Source organism: Bison bison, unplaced genomic scaffold (genome assembly GCF_000754665.1).
Source record: "Bison bison bison isolate TAMUID 2011002044 unplaced genomic scaffold, Bison_UMD1.0 scf7180017864142, whole genome shotgun sequence".
Lineage (NCBI taxonomy): Eukaryota > Metazoa > Chordata > Mammalia > Artiodactyla > Bovidae > Bison > Bison bison.
This window is the reverse complement of record NW_011494714.1, coordinates 1351736-1369612: the sequence shown is the minus strand read 5'-3', so window position 1 is coordinate 1369612 and position 17877 is coordinate 1351736. Positions and strand designations below refer to the sequence as shown.

The following is a 17877-nucleotide window of genomic DNA, read 5'->3' as shown; positions in this document are numbered from 1 at the left end:
ATTATAGTCAACCCTTGAACAATGGGGGGTTAGTTCACGTGTAATTTATAGGCAGCCCTTCATATACACAGTTCTGCTTTATGGGTTCAACCAGCCACAGACCGTATAGTATTGTAGCTGCTAAGTCACTTCAGTGGTGTCTGACTCTGTGTGACCCCATAGATGGTAGCCCACCAGGCTCCCCCGTCCCTGGGGTTGTCCAGGCAAGAACACTGGAGTGGGTTGCCATTTCCTTCTCCAATGCATGAAAGTGAAAAGTGAAAGTGAAGTCGCAGTAACCCCATGGACCGCAGCTTTCCAGGCTCCTCCGTCCATGGAATTTTCGAGGCAAGAGTACTGGAGTGGGGGGCATTTGCTACTAAAAAGTATCTGCATATAAGTGGAGTCAGCTGTAAGAAATGAGCAGATCTGAATGGACATTTTCCCAAAGACAAACAGAGGGCCAACAGGTATATGAATACGTGCTCAACATCATTAATGATCAGGGAAATAAAAATCAAGACCACAGTGAAATACCACCTCACACCTGTAAGAGTGGCAGTCATCAAGAAGACAGCAACTAACAAGTGTTGAGGAGGGTGTGAGAAAGGGAGCACTCACTCACTGTTAGTGGGACTGTAAACTGGTGTTGCCACTACAGAAAACAGAATGGAGGCTCCTCAGAAAATTTCAAACAGAACTACCATATGATCTAGCAGCTCCACTGCTGGGTGTCTGTCCAAAGAAAACAAAAGCACTAATTTCAAAAGATAGATGCGCCTTCATGTTCATTGCAGCAGCATTTACAATAGCCAAGATAGTGTCCAGTGATGGATGAATGGGTAAAGACAATGTGATAACACACACTCTCTCATACTCACTCACATGCACAATGGAATATAATTCAGTCATGAAAAAGAAATCTTGTCATTTGGGACAACATGGATGGATCTTGAGGGTACCATGCTACGTGAAGTAAGTCAGAGAAAAACAAATGCCATATGACCTCACTTCAGTTCAGTTCAGTCGCTCAGTCGTGTCCGACTCTTTGCGACCCCATAAACTGCAGCACACCAGGCCTCCCTGTCCATCATCAACTCCCGGAGTTCACTCAAACTCACGTCCATCGAGTCGGTGATGCCATCCAGCCATCTCATTCTCTGTCGTCCCCTTCTCCTCCTACCCCCAATCCCTGTCTTTTCCAATGAGTCATGACCTCACTTAACAGAATTTAAAAAACAAAAATAAGTTCATATATAAGGGTAACAGATTGGTGGGTGCCAGGTTCCAGGGGGTGGGGTCGGTAAAATAGGTAAAGGAAGTCAAAAAGTACGATTTTGCACTTGTAAGTCACAGGGATGTAATGAATAGCATGCTAACTACAGTTAATACTTTATTGCATATTTGGAAGTCACTAAGAATAAGTCTTATAAGCTGTCCTCAGAAGAAACAAATTTGTAACTTATGGTGACTAATGGTAACTAGATTTATTGTGATCATTTCACAATATATATAAATACTGAAGCATTATATTATACACTTGAAACCGATGTTATGGTTTTTAAAAGTATGCTTAAAAAAAAAAAAGTACATGGGCCTTCTGGACACATGTTGTCTGTGTAGAATCTGGCCCACTCATAAACCCTGCTAGACTTTGCCCCACTAACTTCCCTGAAGGGGCTCTTCCTTATAGTCTCTCTAATGCCAAGGTTGACTATGACCTGAAGACTCTTGAGTACAATGTTGCCTTTCCTTATATGCTGTTTGTGCTTGCGACCCAACCAACTTCTCAAACCAAGCCTCATACTGTTTTAAAGATGCATAAGGGCATTATATATGATCTAAAAAGACAAGCCACGAAATGACTGAACAAAAGTCAGGATAGTGAGTACTTCTGGGGTGGTGAGGGAGCTGATTGGGAAAAGGCACCTAGGAAGCTCTGAACAGGGCTGGCCACCCCCTCCACAACTCTAGGGGATGCCATTCACATCAACTCTGGCTCCTCGAGTACTAGATAGTCCATATCCTTAGCAGAGTGGTGGATACAAAGGCATTCCTATTTTTCTCTAAAAAAATAGTATATCAATTCTCACAGAACAATGCATTCATTTTATATGGACTTCTGAATATATTACTAATTGTGCCAGGATTCGGCAAACTTTTTCTATAAAGGGCCAGATGGTAATTATTTTAGGCTTTTCAGCAAATAGTCTGTGTCACAGCTGCTCGGGTCTGCTGCTGTAGTGTAAAAACAGCCAGAGAGTATATAAATGAGTAGGTGTGATTATATTCCAGGCTTTATTTACAGAATCAGGTGGCTGGATTTGGCCTGGGGCCAAAGTTTACTAAACCCCAGATGACACAGTTAAATGTTTGAAAGGAAAAAATACACCTATGGTCCATCTCACAGGATTTTGAGTAGAGTGTGAAACAAAGGATTCACTGGTGATATTGTAGGAAGGTCAATGATGAAGCCTTTTGTAATTTATTTTTGAATAAATTCTGACTCAAACATTTGATCTAAATTTGACTTTTTTATGAACTTGGGGTTCTGTCCTTTGTTATATAAGACATTGAGAGAACACTGCTGTTTGAACCTTGATTTCATTAGGGAACCACTTCTGTCAGAATTATTCAGATTAATTCTTTTACTAATAATAGTAAACCCAACTACAATAATATCATCTGTCATGAACTGATCATCACCAGATGTTAGACATGATGCCAGGCACATTATACATGTTACTTCTCTTCCTCACAGCAGTTCTTCAATGTAGACTTTTTTGAAGGTCTCTATTTTGCAAGAGAAAAGCTGACTCTTCTAAGGTCACATAGCTAATAAAGCTGAGATCTGAACCTGAATTGTTCACTTTCAAAGTTCATAGTCTTTTTTTTCCTACAGTACACTTCCTCTATAAAAAGCATCCTCCTTTAATGCTGCCAAAATCAATTTTGGTTTAGATTGTCTTCGCAGTTTTACTGACTTAGAAGAACTTGATGAGACAGAGTTATATATGTGCCACAAGTGCAAGAAGAAACAGAAGTCCACTAAAAAGTTTTGGATTCAGAAACTACCCAAGGTAAGTGTTGCATTTCAAGTTATAATGCAGTTTTGAGGGGGAAAATGCTTATGATTGGTTGGAAGACAAATTATTTTTCTAACTTTATACTTAAATAATCTGTTCTGCATTGGTCTCTAGGGTTTTCAATAAAACTAAGCCCTTTATGAATTCCTAAGTAAATATGTCCTGATCACTATTTACAGAGCACGACGGGTAGGGTTTCCCCACCACACCACCCATGCAGTTCTGTGACACCATAGGTGTCCTACATACAATTCAACTCCATCCTGACACTACTTACTCAGAGAGAGCTTCGGATTCCACACGGTAAAGGAGCTCAGTCCCACAAGATTGCCCTCCACATCAGACACCATCACAAGCCCAGGCTGTTACTTTGGGCTTAGGCTTCTGAAGGGACAAATTACAAACTGAGGGTCCCTGTGACTCCTTGCTTGGACTGCAGACATCCGTCACATGTCCCCATTGTCACTCCTGCTTGTGACCGGCTAGGTGGAAATCAGAGGTCCCCATGACCCTTCTACCTTCTTGGGTTCCATTAATTTGCTACAGCAGCTCACAGAACCCAGGAAACCTGTCTGCTCACCAGATTATCAATTCATGACAAAGGATGTTAAAGGATACAAATCAACAACCAGATGAAGAGATAGAAAGGGCAAAGTCCTGAACAAAGGAGTTTCTGTCCTCATGGAATTTGGGGCCTTGCATGGTGGCACGTGGAAGAGCTCTGGTTCCCCAACCTGGAAGCGCTCCAAACCTTGTCCTTTGGGCTTCATTACACAGACACGACTGATTAAATCACTGGCCATTGCTGATCGTTCAGCCTCCAATCCCTCTCCCTTTTGTGGGTCAGGGAGGTAGGACTGAAAGTTTTAACTCAATTTCTTGATTGGTTCTCTTGGCAACAAGCCCCCATACCTCACTAACATAACAAAAGATAACTCTGTGTGCTCTCTTCACTGAGGAAATTTCAAGGCTTTTAGGATCTTGTGTCAGGAAAGGAGACAAAACTAAACACATTATTATAAATCACAGTATCATAAAAAGGTATTCATGGAAGAAACCAATATCAAAATCAAAAGAAAAACTGATGGACTGCCTAAAATATTATCTAAGAGATATTAGTACCATCAAGTAGTTAATTTTGATTGAAAGGTAAATTAACTGCTTGTTTACAATTTTTGTCTTTATCTCTCATCCAGGTGCTATGCTTACATTTGAAAAGATTTCATTGGACAGCATATTTAAGAAACAAAGTTGATACATATGTAGAATTTCCCCTGCGAGGCCTAGACATGAAATGCTATTTACTAGAGGTAACGTAATTATATTTGTTAGTAAAATTAAATCTTCACAGAGAGAGGGTGGAGGTCATTGAGGTAGGGAGATGCTGATGTCATTGACCACTGCTCCTAACTCAGTACTGGGATACCTTCTCCCCTGATCTGTAGCCCGAAAACAGTGGCCCAGAGAACTGCCTGTACGACCTCGCTGCTGTGGTGGTGCACCATGGCTCTGGGTGAGTATGCCAGCGGGCTCTCTTGGGGTTGGGAATAGGGCAGTAAAGACCTATAATTTTGTACCACTCTCAGTAACTCTCTCCCAGCTCCGTCTACAACAGATTCAGATTCATTCACTAAAATGGACAGGAATGGTCAAATTTAATTCAGATGACTATTATATCTATTACTGTGGGCAAGAATCCCTTAGAATAAATGGAATAGTCAACAAGAGTCCAAGATGCAGTACTTGGGTGCAATCTCAAAAATGACAGAATGATCTAGGTTTGTTTCCAAGGCAAACCATTCAAATCACAGTAATCCAAGTCTATGTCCCAACCACTAATGCTGGAAAAGATGAAGTTGAATGGTTCTACGAAGACATATAAGACCTTCTAGAACTAGCACCAAAAGAAGATGTCCTTTTCATCATAGGGGACTGGAATGCAAAAGTAGAAAGTCAAGAGATACCAGGAGTAACAGGTTTGGCTTTGGAGTACAAAATGAACCAGAGCAAAGGCTAACAGTTTTGTCAAGAGAATGCTCTGGTCATAGCAAACATCCTCTTCCAACAGCACAAGAGACGACTCTACACATGGACATCACCAGATGGTCAGTCCTGAAATCAGATTGATTATATTCTTTGCAGCTGAAGATAGAGAAGCTTTGAACAGTCAGCAAAAACAAGACTGAGAGCTGACTGTGGCTCAGATCATGTTTCTTATTGCATAATTCAGACTTAAACTGATGGAGAAGGCAATGGCACCCCACTCCAGTACTCTTGCCTGGAAAATCCCATGGATGGAGGAGCCTGGTTGGCTGCAGTCCATGGGGTCGCGAAGAGTCAGACACGACTGAGCGACTTCACTTTGACTTTTCACTTTCATGCATTGGAGAAGGAAATGGCAACCCACTCCAGTGTTCTTGCCTGGAGAATCCCAGGGACGAGGGAGTCTGATGGGCTGCTGTCTATGGGGTCACACAGAGTCGGACACGACTGAAGTGACTTAGCGGCAGCAGCAGCAGCAGCAGCAGACTTAAACTGAAGTAAGTAGGGACAACTACTAGGCCATTCAGGTATGACCTAAATCAAATCCCTTGCAGTGGAAGTGACAAATAGATTCAAGGGATTAGATCCGGATGACAGAGTGCCTGAAGAACTATCATTGTACAGGAGGCAGTGATCAAAACTATCCCCAAGAAAAAGAAATGCAACAGGGCAAAATGTCTGTCTGAGGAGGCCTTACAGACAGCTGAGCAAAGAATAGAGGCAAAGGAGAAAGAGAAAGATATACCTGTCTGAATGCAGAGTTCCAAAGAATAGCAAGGAGAGAGAAAAAAGCCTTCTTAAGTGAGCAATGCAAAGAAATAGAGGAGAACAATAGAATGGGAAAGACTAGAGATTTCTTCAAGAAAATTAGAGATACCAAGGGAACATTTCATGCAAAGATAGGCACAATAAAGGACAGAAACAGTATGGACCTATCAGAAGCAGAAGATATTAAGAACAGGTGGCAAGAATACACAGAATAACTGTACAAAAATGGTATCAATGACCCGGACAACCACAATGGTGTGATCACTCATCCAGAGCCAGGCATCCTAGAATGTGAAGTCAAGTGGGCCTTAGGAAGCATTACTAAGAACAAAGCTAGTGGAGATGATGGAATTCCAGCTGAGCTATTTCAAATCCTAAAAGATGATTCTCTGAAAGTGCTGCACTCAGTATGGCAGCAAATTTGGAAAACTCAGCAGTGGCCACAGGACTGGAAAAGGTCAGTTTTCATTACAGTCCCAAAAAAGGGCAATGCCAAAGAATGCTCAAACTACCGCACAATTGTGCTCATTTCACATGGTAGGATAATGGGCTCAAAATCCTTCAAGCTAAGCTTCAACAATACATGAACCAAGACTATCCAGTTGTACAAGCTGGATTTGGAAAAGGCAGAAGAACCAAAGATCAAATTGACAGCATCTGTTGGATCATAGAGAAAGCATAAAGAGAATTCCAGAAAAATATTTACTACTGCTTCATTGACTATATTAAAGCCTTTGACTGTGTAGATCACAACAAACTGCGGAAAATTCTTAAAGAGATGGGAATACCAGACCACCTCACCTGCTTCCTGAGAAACCTGTATGCAGGTCAAGAAGCAACAGTTAGAACTGTACATGGAACAACTGACTGGTTCAGAATTGGGAGAGGAGTATGTCAGGGCTGGTATGTTGTCACCCTGTTTATTTAACTTGTATGCAGAGTACATCATGCAAAATGCTGGGCTGGATGAAGCACAGTCTGGAATCAAGATTGCCTGGAGACCCTGATGCTGGGAAAGATTGAGGGCAAAAGGAGAAGGGGGCAACAGATATGAGATGGTTGGATGGCATCACTGACTAATGGACATGAGTTTGAGCAAACTCCAGGGGATAGTGAAGGATAGGGAAGCCTGGCATGCTGTAGTTCATGGGGTTACAGAGAGTTGGACACAACTGAGTGACTGGTAAAACTTTCCTTCAGTCTTGGTGAGAAAGAGTATTCCTGAGATACATTGCAAAGCATGAAGAGAAGGCACCCAAAAGCAAAATGGAGAAAGGTTCATTTGAGCCCAGCATTCACAACTAGTCTACTGTCCACAAAATCCTGAGTAGTCATTACTCCAAAAGACTGCTGATTTCCTTGGCCAATTGATACTTAAATGGAGGGAAACAGGTATTATTTAGAAGAAACTTCATGTTCTCTACTTTAAAGGTACATTTCTTATTTTGTTATATAACATTCTTGATTACTTTTTTCCCTTAAAAGCCTGTATTAGGGGTATTTTCTTTCCTTTTTCTGGTCTGCTTGAGGATGTTAGTTTTACCTTCAGACTTGGCAAGCCACTATCCATGTTGAAAATCCTCTTCACTCTGAACTTTGTGACATTGCTCTATTGACTTCACCATTCATAGTTACAAATGATAAGTCCATTACACGTCTGATTCTCATTTGCTTGTTTTTTCTTTGGACTAAAGAAATTACTTGAGATGTATTTGTTTGGTAGTTGACAGGGATACTCTTAGTCTGGTGTCTTCAGCTCATGAAATGTTGTAAGGGTTTTTCTAGCAGTTTGTGACGGTCTTTGTTCTGTCTACAGGCTTCCTCCTACCCAGGAGGACTGACTCTGGGGCTCCATGTGTGAGTGGGTGGGTCATGCTGAGAAAGAAAAGCCTTTGATGGTCAAAGTAGGAGAGAAAGTCCTGGAGGCAGATTTCTGTCCTGTGCTCAGGTTTCTTCTAAGACTGATGGGAAATCTGGTCCTAAGTTTTCCATGTTTCCATAGGCCTTGACCTCTGCTTGTTAGGCTCCTTTGATGCTTAGTTTCTCTGTTAATCCAGTGCCGTGTAAACACAGCTTTGTGTGTTCCAGAAAATCTTCAGCTTCTGGTCAGTCCATGGCACTCTTGCCTGTTTTCCAGTGTCACTATATTCCTTGTCATTTCGATGAGTTTCAAGAAGATAAACACGTGAGCTTAATCAACTGTCTTAAACTACATATCTCTAGAATTTATTCCATATAGTACTTATTAAAATTTATTGTCCTTCTAATATTTTATATGGTTGCACAGATTCTTGCATGACTTCTGTAGTCTTTTTCTTTGATCATTTGACCTTTCTTTACAGGGTCGGTTCTGGACATTACACAGCATACGCAACTCACGAAGGTCGCTGGTTCCATTTCAATGACAGTACTGTAACACTGACCGATGAAGACACCGTGCTGAAGGCCAAGGCCTACATCCTTTTTTATGTGGAACGCCAGGCCAAAGCTGGATCGGACAAACTTTAATACCTCCTCTGAATCATTATTTGTCAACTATACCGGACAGACATTTCCAATTTTCCATAAATACTTGATCTAAGATTTAATTTCATTATGCACTTTTCAGTCTCCTGTTTTGGGTTTAGTTTTATTTTGTCAATGGTAGTGACTTATTGAACATGGGCACCAACTAATTTTTTTTTTTTTAGTTCTACCAGAAAACCTCAGCAGATATTTTGATTTGCTGCTTTAGTTGTAATAATTCAGTTTTTATATGTAGTTTCAAGAACTTAGTTCTATTTGACTTTTTTATATTAATGTTCAGTTCTCACTTTGAGGCACATTTACATCAATGCTTTGTTACTCTCATATGCTGAAAGCGAGAGACGTTCATGATTGTGAAGAGCAGTGTAACGACCTGCTGCCTTCTCACAGATCAAGGGAGATCAGGTTGGCTCTAAACCAAGTTATCATGTGTGCTCGTAAATTTGTGGGTCACAAGAGTTCAGTGACTGCTCAGTAATCATTCTTTCTGCTTGTAAAAGAGAACAGGAAGGGCATCATTAAATAGACCAGGTGACTGCTGCTCTTGATATCTCTCAAAGGTGCTGTTTATCAGCACACACTAAATAAATCAGTTGATTTAGTTGTACCTACATTGCAAATTCAAGAATTACTTTTTTTGTTTGTTTGGGGGCACTTTCATAGATGAGATAGGGGTACTGTACAGTCCAAATAAGACCAAATACACTTAAAAGTGTTTCAAAAATTCCGTGACACGGCTCCATGTTATCCAAGCGTTATTTGTCCAGTGTGAAGAAACTGTAGTGTCGTGTTTGCCTTTTTGAGTCAGCACCTAATTCCCCCATTGGTTGTAGCACTGGGATTAACTGCATGTCCGCTCTGGTCTTACTTCTTATTTGGCCACCAGAGGTTGAGATGCTACCTTCCAAAGTTGATTCTGACCATCACCTAAACTTCGGGTAACACTGTGGAGTCCACAGGAGGAAACTAAAGTCTTTAAGTTTTAACAACTCTTTAAACCTCTCACTGGCCTATGCTCATAGCAGAGCAAATGAAACTATTTTCACTTTGAATAAGCAGAGTTTTTGTTGTTTAGCTTAGCAGTCTTTTGAAATTGTTTTCAAGAAAAGTAGGCACCGGCACTACTTAGCTTTAATTCAAATTGAAATCCGGAACCAGAATCCCATCTAATGAAGCTTCCTGTGCTTTCCTCAAGTGTCTGAGTCAGCCTGCTGATCTTGGGGTGCTGGTGCACAGCGTGCAAATTAGTGAGAGGAGGAGGGGGCTCCAGCTGGGCCTGTGCGATAGGACCAGCACATTGTCACATTCGCTCCTTGTTCCAGTCGGTATTTTCCTCTTGTCCCAGTTCTCTACAAGTTGTTACGGGGGGCAGAATGTAGTTAGTTTATGTTAAGCCAGCCAATCATACTTTCTCATATTTTTTTCTGTTAAAAAAAAATGGTCCAGGTTTTAAGTGTATGGATTTAAAAGAAAGTTGAATGGCACTCCCCCTAGCTTGGATATTTGAAGCTGCGGAAGCAGAACTGCTCCATTCCCACTTTAATATTAGCTGGAAAAATCCCACATTTTCTCAGAGCAGAACACACCTGCTAAACCGTTTAAAATAACTAGGAGCAAATTATGTCTGAACGTCTACTGTCCAATACAGTGGTCACTGGCCACGTACAGTTAAGTGTTGATTTTAATTAAAAATATATTGAAAACTCAGTTCTTCACACTGGTCATGGTTCAAGTTCTCAGCAGCCACTCGGCACAGGCCCACCTAGGGCTGGACAGTTCCACCTGTGGGCGGAGCTCTCAGATGGTGCTGGTCTACAGTTTCACTCCAGAGAAAAAAGCTTTGCCATCATGTAGAGATCTTACAACTTAGAGAGCCCAGAAGATAAAATTAAGAGGAAAACATGTATTTAAAACAGTTTACAATGGTAAATTACATATGTCGAGCCACAACTTTTTGAACTACAAAAATGACAATTTCACATAACTTGATCTACTGTATCAGTACATTAACATCACATGACATTGAAGTAGAAATGTGCATCTCCTCTGACCTCACTCCTATGAATCCAGTCTCTCTTGCTTAGAAGATACACAGCGGTAACTTGTAACATTTGCACTTAGATCACTAGTCTCTGCGTGGGCAGCAGTTACAATTCCAACAAGAAAGCCTCCGGCAGTGTTCATGGAGGAAAATGGCCTCTACCAAATGGAACTTACAACAGACTAGACTACTTTGTTGGGGAAAGTGGTGCTTACACAGGCAACATGTTGGCTTAAGAGATGAACACACTTCCTCTATTGAATTTTGCAGTGTTTCTATCTCTTCATTTGATTAAAGCAGACATGCCTGAAGGATACCATGAAGGTTCTTTGGAAAAGCGACTGGATCCATGTGAACTGTGCACTTGAACACCAGTGATGTAAATGTGCCTATTTCTGTTTTGAAAATTTAACTGTGCAGCCTTATCACGCCTATTTTGAAAGCTGACCTTCGTGCTCTTCAGGGCTGTTCCCTGGTGCCGTGTTGCCTCTAGCACGTGTGTGGCTTCCCACTCAGAGAGCAGTGCTGAGGCAGGGCCTCGCGCCAAGTCACAGGGCTCCTCGGAACAAAACTTCCTCAGAAGTCCTCCCACACAGGTGGGTGACAGAAACAGTTTGTGGCAACACAAATCTCTCTCCATGGTGGAGAAAACCTTTGCTTATCCACTGGATTCTACTCAGTGTCTAGTGATGACAAATGTAATAGAATTAAACCAGTAAAGTGTATGGGCCCTGGTTAAGTGTTAAATGTGTATCTCACCTGTGGAACCTGCTCAGCAGCTTGGTTTCTAGGGTTGGGGACATATTTATTTCTTCAAGCCAAACCTCTCCATTGGTTTAGTGTGTGTACATATGTCTGTTTAGGTACACTTACCCCACTTCCACCTCTACCATCCCCTAAACTCTCACGTTCCCTTTATAGCTGAAGTGGCCTCTTCATGTGGGTCCTGGAGAAGCTCCTGAGCAAAGTCTGTTTCTGCAGCCAGGAACAGATAAGGGGGACCAGAGCGTGGCTGCAGGAGGGTGCCCACAGCGCAGGAAGGAGTGGGAGTGGGTGGCATCATGCTGTAGTCCAAGGTCTGTGCATCACCTCGCTGGGTGAGGACCTTCCCCCTCAGGTCTGACTGCGATGGACTTCAGACTTCCCTCTGTGAGTGTTGGTTGTGTGAGAGGTAATCATTTCCACTGAAACCTAATTTGTATGATGCTGAGAGGATTACTTGTGCAAGTGACTGATTTAAGTTGTAATCATAGCCCTTTTCTGCTTCACCAACCTGAACTGTTTTATGGAAAGTATCATTAAAGATCTGGTCTCTTCCCTTTTGACTATTATTTCTGAACCTCTTTCAGTGGAGCTAAGTGATGATGTACTTGCTCAAGCTACGGGCCTTTGGAATGAGTCAACAGGTAGCAGGTTTTTACGAACCCCTCATCACCTGGGGCTGCTGGTACAGTTGGGCCCAGACAGGATGACCTGGAGAGGCAGGGTTGGTGGCAGCAGGTCATCCAGAGCCACAGGCAGGTCCCAAGGGAGCTCACCCGCACTGCGTGACTTCGTCCTGTTATTCCTTGTGACACTGATTTTATAAGAATGAGGTCCGCTTGCCTCGGTCAGAGCCAGACTACTTTGAGGAACCAGGTTTGGGGCTCTGAGCGAAGGATCAAACAGGGAAACAAGTGCCACTGTTAAAGACTAAATGCCTGCTTTACAGTAAGCTCCTGTAAGAGCCACCCTGTGTCCACACCCATCGTTTTTCTGCTACTCATTTGCCTGTTTCTATCAGTCTTCTAAAACTGAAGACAGACGCCTGCAGCCCAAATGGTTTTGCCTCCAGTTCCCAAATTGCACGTTTCCTTTTGGCAGCCATGCTGGTCAGAGGCTGTGGAGGAGCCGAGCTCCACGGGGCGGAAAGGGAGGGGCTTGGAGGAACAGCTGCCAGAACACCCGGCTGTGAGCCACAGCCCTCCCTGTAGGCAGGCATGCCTGTGGACCCACCCTATATTCTGGGGTGCCTCCTACCACCCCACGTGAGGAGCAGTGATGTGGTCCGGCTCTGCCCATATTTGCTGCTCAAGCAGAGCTGTTGAAGTGCAGCTTGGGAGACACAAGTGTGGCTGGCATGCTTACACTACTCTGCCTTTAAGAAGGTGAAAGAACCAACTACTTCCAGGGATCAGCCCTCTAAAAAGTACTGGTTTGGAAAGGATTCAGGAGGGAAATCCTAAAGGCTTTCCAGTAAACACACCTGTGGTGCAGCAGTACCTTTTATATAAGTTTAACTAGAGCCCAAAGAGGGACTCTGGCTGTCAGCTGTCATTTGAACAATTAAAATGATTAGTGTGAAGTATGAGCAGTTCCTAGGAACCCTTTCCTTGAGAAATACATCTTGCTTTTGGCTGTTTTCTTGATGTATGTTGTTTTTAAGAAAAGTCATGCTTTCCACTTGACCTTGGCAGTGGTGGGGTAACCTGGGCACAGGGGACCACTGAGACTGGCTCCTCAAAGCAAGGGAGTGCGCCACAATGGCTACATTCACCCCTAGGCTGCATTCTGCTTTTACAGGCAAAGCTGCACCAGGTCTGACCAAGCCTCAGTTCCGGAAGAGGGTCCTGGCACGTGTGCTTCATCTGCACAAGGGGAAACAGTATTCCCATTCCTTCCAATTCTAATTATGTGAGAAAGGAACCAACAGTAACCACTGAGGTGGCCTCCTCTAGCAGAGGAAAAATGGTTCTCATCTCACTACTGCAGCCCCCAAACCAAGCAAGACATAGGAGTTCACAGGAGAGGAAATAGTAGGGTCTGGTGAAGGACTGGGAGCGAAGCGGTACTAGAAAATGGATCCAGAGATTAAGAAATCTCAGTTTTGTGTTAGGAAGGGAGAACTCATGAATAAAACCTCCAGGCAACTTACCTAGCAGCTTAACTGCCGGGAACTAAACTACACACATTCACAAGGAGGATGTGTGGCTGGCTTACAGGGCAAGAGTAAAATACTTCAACTTATAATTGCTTTAAGCAGTTTTGTATTAAGAGTTACTTCATCCATCCTGGCACTTGGGGAAATATAGATTTAGATACAGCAGGACATGTAACTGGAAAAATGTAAAGCCAAGTAAACAAGTTTAAAATGTGACACACACACACACACACAGAAGAACCCTGGAGAGCGAGAAGCTACTCAACACGAATCTTTTATGGAAAAGCTCAGGGTAAAAACAGAGCCAACTGGGAAATCCGTCTGCTTGGAGGGAAGCAGCAGGATTTGAAGGTAGTTCAGCCTAGGCTGGAAACCATCACTATGGAACAAAATAACAGAAAAGGGGCATCGACCATGGCTTCTGCTTACACCTCCGAGCATAAAACCATCACCTTTAGTTCTTTATAGACAGCAGGCTTCTTCACATTGAAAGTAGAGCCGAAGACTCATATTGATGTCCCAGGAAATAAAGCCAGATACTATTTACAATGAGAGTCCCTCCCAGTGAGTAGAGGCTGCAAGCCCGGACAAAGGTGGTCCAGCCAACACCTCGAATGAAAATGCCAAAAGAGCTCTCTGCCTAACACCATTGTCAGCTAAAAGGAAAGAAATCCCCTTTAAGGAGGCTATTGAACTTCAATATACTACTTTTCTGCCAGGGTTTTCAATTCCTCTGAACATAAGCTGAGCCACAGACTGCCCCACGTATGTCTGGGTCTGGGCTTCCCTCCTCCTCAGAGCGCCAGCACCAGTTGTCGGCCAAAAATAAACACCATTCTTCAACCATATATGTCCACCAGCCCGGAGCTGGGGAGGAGCAGCTGGAGGTAGGTCAGGTCCCTGGGCTCCAGCCACACTCAGTGGTGTGGCCACTGCGTACCATGCACATCACCCAGCTCAATCGGGAGTGCCTGCTGCACCTCTTCTCCTTCCTGGACAAGGACAGCAGGAAGAACCTTGCCAGGACCTGCCCCCAGCTCCAGGACGTGTTTGAGGACCCTGCACTCTGGCCCCTGCTGCACTTTCGTTCCCTCACAGAACTCAAGAAGGACAACTTCCTCCTGAGCCCGGCGCTCAGGAGCCTTTCCATCTGCTGGCACTCCAGCCGCGTGCAGGTGTGCAGCATCGAGGACTGGCTGAAGAGCGCCCTCCAGAGGAACATCTGCAGCCGGCACGAGAGCCTAGTCAATGATTTCCTCCTCCAGGTGTGCGACAGGTAGGCCGCCTCCTGAGCAGCGCTGGCATCCAGAGCTCTGGGAGGCTCCTGGGGGTCTGGGAAGAGTGAATTACGAGACCAAGATGGTTCTGCTTCCGGGTGCCTCAGCCTAGGCCCAAGGCAGACCCTCCAGGCCCACCCACTGCACAGTCTCCACAGGATGGACAGAATTATTGGGGGAAAGGGCGCCAATCCTCCTCTTAGCCTCACAGGTCCTGGAGCTGCTTCAGCAGAGAGGAAGAACTAGGCTTCAGCCTCTCCCTGTGCTTCTGGCAGCTGTCCTCCCTGGCAGCCATTAAGGGCTGGGTGGGTCCAGCTGGGCCTTCATTTTCAGTGTCAGGCCCCAGGAAAAGGTTTCAAGATTCAGCAATCAGCTCACCCCCTTGACTCTGCTCCTGGCAAGCATACCCCAAGACCTGTGAAGTGCAGCTGAAGGAGGGTTAGGCTGCTCAGCTCTGGGTTAGATGAACCAATCCAGGCTCCAGCAGGGGTGCAGACAATGGTTTCCTTATGAGAAACTTACTAATCTTCACAGTACCTGAAGTTACTGCAAGGATCAGTAAACTGAAGGGAAGAGTGCTTTAGCCCAAGTTCTCAAATGAGCAAACCAAAAAGTCTGACAGGTTGTGTGATTTGTGCCACAGTCTAGGATTATCTGATTTTAGCAAATAAAGATTCAAGAGGCCCAGATAAATTTGAACTTCAGATAGACGGAATAATTTTTGGCATAAGTATGTCCTAAATACATCCTATATTTGTCCTGTCGACCCCACAGTGGCAAGACTCCCTTCAGTGTCACAGCCTCCTGCCCAGAGCAGTCCACGAAAGAATAGCCTTCCTCAGCCAGGCTCTCCCTGAGCCTTTACCAGTCCTGACCTGCCTTTGAGGAAATGATCCCCTCGTTCACTAACAAACTAGGTTCAGTCTGCTTGTTGCCACCCAGGTTTAACAGCTGCTGTATTCTGGCAGCCTAACAAAGAACAGAAGCAAATAGTGTAGTGGCCCCTCCTTTTTTTTTTTTTAAGGCCATAGAAGAAAATAGATGGATTTGGGGTTGGTCCCTAATGAGACCATGCCATTTTGATGGGTTTAACAAGACCCAACAAACAGGGAAGTGATACATGCAGGGCAAAAAGCCTGCCCTAAATTTCTTCCATTCTTCTTGTAAGAGAAGCAGGTATAACCCCCCAAACTAGCAAGGCGTGGACTGTACGTGTCTGGGTACAGCGCGGGTCATGAGCGTTGTACAAAAGCAAAGGGCTTGGGGCTGAGCCCCCCGGTACTGCGACTGTCTGACCATGTGACGCCCCAGCCCAAATATTTAAATTAATTCAACTTCATTTCTTCCCCTGTGAAATGGGATAAACTGCATTATCTCACAGGATAATTTGGGATTAAATGACACAGTAGCACTGTTACATAGTAGGTACTGATACCTGTGCACCAAACCTAGATCTGGCAATCACCTGGGGACAGCTAAGGATGGCTGGGTAGGGAGTCCATGGTTTCTTTTGATGGTTTCTTCCTGCCTCCGGATTATTCTAAAGGTTCTCAAGAGAAAGGAATCATGTTAACAGCCTTGGGGCTTGAACGCCTACCTATTCCTCACCACCACCATGAAGATAACAGTTTCTCTCCCACTTGACAGATGAAGAGGTGGTGCAGCAAGGTTCAGGTATTTGTCCTGAGTCAGATAGCAAATAAGACACAGGCAAATCACTTGAGCTCCCTGAGCCAGTTTCCTCATTCAAGAGACTGGGGGTGGAAGGCAGATATGAAGACTAAGGAAGATGTGCAAACTTGGAAAGATGGGGTGTTCTTGGTGTGTGGTTGCGGCCATGTCCAGTCTACTTTAGTTCCTTATTTCCTTCCTAAAGCAAAGGGAGCTGAGCTGGCTCGGTCAGGTGCAGCCCAGGGGCATTGAGGGAGGCTGATGGGGAAAGGGAAATCCTCTGTGGCCTGGCTCCAGCTTCCTCTGGCAAGAGGAAGCCAAGGCCTGCACCCGTGAGACAGGTTCTTGACTGGAAGCAGTCTGGTCCTGCCTGCTCCCAGGAAACATGGCTTAGAAGCGCCTACAGAAGGCCTTGCACAGGCTCCAGACACTTCTAATCTCATTTAGTCCTCAGGACAACCCCACTGGAGGGCATTATTCTCTCCCAGCCAACCTCAAACATACATACCAGGTAATGAGTGACAATCAAGGTCACGGCACAGAGAAGCCACCTCCAACTTTGCTCAAGATCTTTTTCCCAAGCAGTTGCTGGTAAGGTTGGTGCAGAGACAACCCCCTACCCCCATGCTTTCTGGACAAGCTACCTGTGTCCCTGACTGTATCCACAACAGGCCTGGGTCTAGCTACCTGTGGATCTTGACTTCTGGCAGGCTGGCATCCCAGTGGAGTTGCAGTAGCTGCCTCAGTAAATTGAGCTGAAACCAGGGCTCTAGAACTCAGAACCAATACTTATAGGGGGCCCCGATGGCCAAGAGTTGTAATGGGCCTGACTCTAAGACACTTCACAGGAAACCCTCTCTGCACTGTCCTGCCAAGATCACCAGGGCCTCAGCTTGAAGCTAGACTTGAGCTGTCACCATGCACCGCTTTCCTCACCCTCCTAGAAACCAGCATCGCCTATGTCCACAGCAGGACGGGGGTTTGTGCTCCTGGGGATAAAAGCCCACTCATAGCCAAGTATGGTGAGGTGGAGTAGCAGAAGAGCAAGGGAAGTGGGTCCCAGTTCAGATCCCGGTTGTGTCACCGTGGGCAACTTCCCAAAGGGAAACTCGCTAGATCCGATGAAAGCAAAGGTCGCTCAACCGGATCCAACTCTTTGAAACCCCATGGACTATATAGTCCATGGAATTCTCCAGGCCAGAATACTGGAGGTAGTCTTTCGCTTCTCCAGAGCATCTTCCCAACCCAGGGATCGAACCCAGATCTCCCGCATTGCAGGCGGATTCTTTACCAGCTAAGCCACAAGAGCTAGGCCCGGTACTCCTCTATAAGATGCGGTCTCCCAAAGTTGGCACTGGGGCCAACCAGCCAGGGAGCTAGGGGGCGTGACCGGGGGCGGCCGCACGCTAGCAGGCTAACCGCATCCTCCTCGGCCCGGGCCCGCGTTCTCTCCGCAGGTGCCCCAACCTGGCATCCGTCACGCTGTCTGGCTGCGGCCACGTCACCGACGACTGCCTGGCGCGTCTGCTGCGCTGCTGCCCGCGCCTGCGCGCGCTGCACCTGGAG

The 17877-nt window shown here is 45.0% G+C and overlaps 2 protein-coding genes across 3 annotated transcripts in view; both read left to right on the top strand.

Annotated features, from left to right (window-relative positions):
* USP3 (ubiquitin specific peptidase 3) overlaps positions 1–11758 on the top strand; it is a 103294-nt gene extending 91536 nt beyond the window's left edge. For both annotated transcript variants that reach the window (XM_010840226.1, XM_010840227.1), the window contains 4 exons: positions 2941–3059; positions 4262–4375; positions 4511–4578; positions 8219–11758. In XM_010840226.1, coding sequence (XP_010838528.1) covers positions 2941–3059; positions 4262–4375; positions 4511–4578; positions 8219–8384 — 467 coding nt within the window. In that variant the 3' untranslated portion in view covers positions 8385–11758. The remainder of the gene's footprint in view (positions 1–2940; positions 3060–4261; positions 4376–4510; positions 4579–8218) is intronic.
* A 77-nt stretch (positions 11759–11835) lies between these two features.
* FBXL22 (F-box and leucine-rich repeat protein 22) overlaps positions 11836–17877 on the top strand; it is a 6465-nt gene continuing 423 nt past the window's right edge. Inside the window, exons 1-2 of the mRNA XM_010840241.1 lie at positions 11836–14639; positions 17769–17875. Of these exons, the coding sequence (XP_010838543.1) occupies positions 14131–14639; positions 17769–17875 (616 nt within the window). The 5' untranslated portion in view covers positions 11836–14130. The remainder of the gene's footprint in view (positions 14640–17768; positions 17876–17877) is intronic.